Source organism: Actinia tenebrosa, unplaced genomic scaffold, assembly GCF_029948245.1.
Source record: "Actinia tenebrosa isolate PJP-AT-01 unplaced genomic scaffold, QUT_ActTen_1.0 PGA_scaffold2__45_contigs__length_23673736, whole genome shotgun sequence".
Lineage (NCBI taxonomy): Eukaryota > Metazoa > Cnidaria > Anthozoa > Actiniaria > Actiniidae > Actinia > Actinia tenebrosa.
The window spans coordinates 22,673,700-22,678,839 of record NW_028292579.1 but is presented as its reverse complement, the minus strand read 5'-3'; the positions used below and the strand labels follow the sequence as shown (position 1 = coordinate 22,678,839).

General features: G+C 35.5%; 1 protein-coding gene across 1 annotated transcript; it reads left to right on the top strand.

Annotated features, from left to right (window-relative positions):
- Positions 1–4,677, top strand: LOC116300389 (charged multivesicular body protein 4c). The gene is made up of 5 exons (XM_031709262.1): positions 1–311; positions 396–573; positions 1,795–1,909; positions 2,325–2,445; positions 3,052–4,677. The coding sequence occupies exons 1-5, from the start codon at positions 140–142 to the stop codon at positions 3,117–3,119; spliced, it is 654 nt and encodes a 217-aa protein (XP_031565122.1). The 5' UTR covers positions 1–139; the 3' UTR covers positions 3,120–4,677.
- Positions 4,678–5,140: the final 463 nt, after the last annotated feature.

Here is a 5,140-nt window from a genome sequence, read left to right as displayed (position 1 = left end):
GGTCAAGGGCCTGGGGTCGAGGGAAAGAAGGAAAACAGTTTGTTGAGTCAAGCAAAATTTCGTAATTTAATCTTAAAGTTCTGTGCGAATTCCCATAAAAACAGCTCTAAATACAGAGTTCTATACTTTTTAAGTCATAATGTTTAGTATTTTTGGTAAAAAGAAAAAGGATGAGCCGCCAACGACCCAAGAAGCGATCCAAAAGTTACGATCAACCGAGGAGTTGTTGCAGAAAAAGAGCGACTTTTTAGAAAAGAAAATTGGTCAAGAACTAGTGTTAGCTAAACAAAATGCTTCTAAAAATAAGAGAGGTAGGTATTGACAACTATATGAGTTACTTTAATTCATGGCTTTCCATTCTGAGGCTCCCTAACAAGATACGATTATTATTTTAGCTGCTCTAAATGCCTTGAAGAGAAAAAAGCGATTGGAGAAACAGTTGAATCAAATAGATGGGACCTTATCGACGATTGAGTTCCAAAGAGAAGCATTAGAAGGGGCTAATACTAATACAGAAGTACTAAAGAATATGTCTTATGCTGCTAAGGCACTCAAGGCTGCTCATCAACAATTGTAAGTCATGCCTATGTGAACAAGGTTGAGTATGGGTGCATATAGAAATAATGGTAAGTTATAGTGCTTGGGAACGAGGTTATTCCGGGCGAAAGCCCTTGGAATTAAATTCGGAAAAATTAATTTCCGACCTCGCTGGGAATCGAACCCACTACCTTCGGAATTGTACTACCGATGCTCTACCAGCTGAGCTAGAGGTCAGACTGAGAGCAGGCCGGGGTGAAATAGATGAAAGGTCGCGGTAATTATGATGCAAAGATGAGAATATGTGGACCGCGTAGCACTTATGAAAATACATGAAGATATAGAAATAATGGTAAGTTATAGTGCTTGGGAACGAGGTTATTCCGGGCGAAAGCCCTTGGAATTAAATTCGGAAAAATTAATTTCCGACCTCGCTGGGAATCAAAATCCACGACCTTCGGAATTGTACTACCGATGCTCTACCAGCTGAGCTAGAGGTCAGACTGAGAGCAGGCCGGGGTGAAATAGATGAAAGGTCGCAGTAAATATGATGCAAAGATGTAAGCAGTATTGACATACTAAAGGGTCTAAAGTATTTCAGATGATGTGACATTCCCTTGAGTAATATTTCTTTATCTCTCAATAGCAAGCATGGATACATTAAAAATTTGACAAACTGACGTGATCAGTTATGGCAAAAATATTAACCCCTTTCTAGAGGTCCATATTAGGCCATATATGGCATGTTTTATTTCTATTTAGGCCCACGATTTCTCTAGTTTACCTTAAGAGAAAAAGCTCATCAAGGGAACGCTTGCACTAGAATCTGTTAAAAGCATTTACTATTTAGCAATTATTTGCCAAAGGCAAAGTGATTATCAGTGAATATTTACCGAGCTGTGACTTTTCAAGGGGCAAGGTAAATATTCTCCATAATATATCGTCTCTTACTCACTGGTCGCTCCACCAATCACAGTGCACAAACACTGCCTTTGCACAGAATGGCAACATCCATTATATATTTCAGCTTAAATTTTGTATAATGCTTGAGTAGCATTTAGCCAGAAATAAGGTATGACTAAGCTAAAACTAATTTGGCTTGTGATCATTACCGGCTACCGATCAGCTGTTTTTTTAAGCCCTGCCATCCTGTTATTCAGTGTTTATTGAAAACATGATCTGTAAAATTTGATTTAAAATTTGTTTGGGTGGCTTGGTAAATGTAGTTGCACTTTAATGTGTACTTTTGTACGTTAGGGATGTGGATGATGTACACGATATGATGGATGACATCCAAGAACAAACAGAACTAGCTGATGAAATCTCTAGAGCTATATCTGAACCAGTTGGCTTTGGACAAGATATTGATGAGGTAACTTTGCATCTCAATAAATGATGTTAACTACCACCCAGTTAGCAAATCTACTGCCTTTGATCTGTCCATTGGTCATTTTGTGGAAGTTTGGTTCAATCCATGGCTGAACAGGGTCAAAAAATATATTATTTGTGAGTAGTAGGTGCTACATTTTCTCTTAAAATGTCTGTGAATTAGTTTTTGCATGGATTTCTATATGGAATTAAGTTCTATTAAGAAATGTTCTGCAAAGAGGGCTAAGTACTTTGTGTCAACTGTCAAGTGCCCTCTTTATAAAAACTCATCTTTTCTAATTCAACAATCATATAATAAACATAATCTTTGGGAGAGGTTAACTTGAAGCCAGATATCTTAATGTACATGACTAGACTGTAAGGTTTCTTGGTCTCATACTCTACAATCTTTTTTTCAGGAGGAACTTAATGCAGAACTTGAAGAATTAGAACAAGAGGGCTTAGATGAAGAGCTTCTGAAGGTTGGAGGAACAGCTGAATTGCCTACTGTACCAACAACAGAACTCCCTGCACAGCCTGGTAAGTGGATTGAGAATCGTTTATGATACAATGATTCAGTGCATGAATGCATGAAACACAATATCAGGAGCCACCAAGCAAGTTTTGCATTAGGGGGCTAATATTTCAGAAAAAATCTCTTTTGAAAACTGAGTGAATAAATCAAAAATGGTGGCAAAATTATTGGTGGGGTTATAGCTCCTCAGCCCCTGCCATCCTTGCATAAAATGATAAATGTTATTAATTTATTGGCTTCTGTTCTGACCAACAAGGATCGTGGGAGTATGTGCCAAAATAGTCTGTATTGACAGGATATAGATATTTGTATAAACAAATTAATATGTCATCCTACAAATAATGATTATTGAAAGTGTCTCAGTCGCTATGGCAAATTTTCTCAACAAAATATCTTGAATGTGCTGAAAAGTAAGGCAAAACATTTATACTATAAATTTTAACTATAATTCCTATCACCAATGAGATTTTGCATCTTAGCTTAACATACATGTATTCTAGAAAAACTATAAAAAGATGACCATCAGAGTCAGTACTATGCAGTTCTTTACAGTCTTTCTAGCAAGGCCAATTGAACATATTTTCTAACTTCAATCAATTTTTTCTCCTTAGCAAAAGCAAAAGCAGCCAAACAGGCAGAGGATGACGACATGGCAGAGCTAGAGGCCTGGGCTTCGTAAAATTGAAATTGAACTGACAGCACCTCATTTCTTATAATGACAAATCGACATTACATTTGAATTGATTTTACTATGCTAAAGTATACACCAAGGCTGAGATTTCATTTCAAGTACACAGTAAATAATTTGATATACATAATTATGTTATCTGACTTGTCAATAAGTGTACTATAGAAGAGGCTCGACCATTTGATAACGGTCATGGCTTAAATTTCTTGATAGCATTATCTTTTTCAAACAGCACTCAGGATTTCTCCCTACCAAAGGTTTTCCTTTGAAAGTTAGCCACACTTTCATCATCCTAAAGCACCCACTAGAATTTGATCAAGAAAATTGTAGTGTGTTGAATATTGAATTCCACGTTGAACACAAGATAATGAAGTGATAATTATCTTGTAAGACAGGAATCATCTGTAGCTAATATTTTTGTGAGAATTTCGAGGGAAAAAATAAAATGCTTTTATGAGTTTGGAATTCATTATCCTAGAATGTGAAATTGAATGGACTTTAAAATTAGCAATAACAGTGAATAGAGGAGGGTTGTAAAATGAAAATGAAACGGTAGGACAAATTTTAGACAAGTGTTAATTGTCTGTAACTTTCAAGTGAATTGAAGGAAAGGATTATGATTGGATGGTCCTCATTTTCATGCTTGTGGTTGGTTCAGACCCTAACTAAAGCCATTTAAAAGTCACTGCCTCAAGACCTAGACACATAACTGTTGCACAAAACGATGAAATTGCAAAGTATGTAACACTTCTGAAACAGTCGTGTACAATGCTTGCTTAAATCAAGATCAACTCTTGCAATGCTGCACAACATATTTTGTTTGCAGCTTATATATATTATAATAACTTTTGTTGCTAAACCTTGTCAGAAATGTGTGTAGGTGAAATTAGAAGACCTATAGTTTTTTTGCACGAAAAATTTCCTGTGGCCAAACATATTGTGGGCAACAATTGCACCATGTGTCTAGTAAGTCTTCTAACTCAACCAACTCAGTAGAAAATTTGTTTTATTGTTGTTGATATCATATCATGATTTTTCTTATGGAAGATATAGGTGACCAACTATGGCATAAAGGGCTAATAATAAATACTGGTCAATAGACAGCTTTTAGGCTGGTTCTCTGGATTTATCACGTCACAGACTATCCGCTGTGCCCGATCATCATGTCCATGGCATAGGCCTTTTCTGAGTTTGATAAATAGGATGCATTGTAGTCTAGCTTCAGTACGAACAAAACCCCATACAAGGTATGTGGATCAAAAGAAGTTTTTTGTTCCAAAACTAGACCACAATGCATGTTTGCTATCTCAGAAAAGTCTTTTGAATAGCCATTATTTTTAGCCTTGGCATCTTTAGTTTAGAAGCCAGTAGCATATTGTGGCACTTGTATATTTAAAAGGGTTCATAATTTCTTTAGGCCTAATTTTTGTAAAAAAAATCATTTTATTTGTGTCATCACTGGACTGAACTAGAAAGTGGCTAGTGTTTCATTACGTCTAAATGTATCTAATTCCAAAAGTACAATAAACAGATGTACATTTTACATATATCTTTTGGTTTAATGTTACTTTCTTTGTCATTTGAAATGCTTCCTTAATGCATCTCTTCCTCAGTTGCTGTGATCATGGGTCTAATCTCCAGACTCGCCATAATAATGTGATAAACGTTAATGTTATGTTAATGATATGTATTTTATCATTTCTTTAATAAAGACATTATTATTATTATTATTATTATTATTATAAAGATAGTTTTATAATGACTGTTTTTTCCAGTATGATGAGAAATGATTTTCATTGTATATTCTAAGAACTAGACTTTATCTTTCATTTTGCTCCAGATAGTTAGGTTTCTTGTGCTTCCCTCATTTTTTCCCTTTTATTGATAGCCAAAAGCCCACACATCAGGGGTGCTTACCATTTACCTGGAAAACCAGAAATTCTAGCTGGAAAATATGTCATTCTTATAGGAAAGTGCCAGAAAACTTAGTCTTCTGATTGAGGTATTAGTAG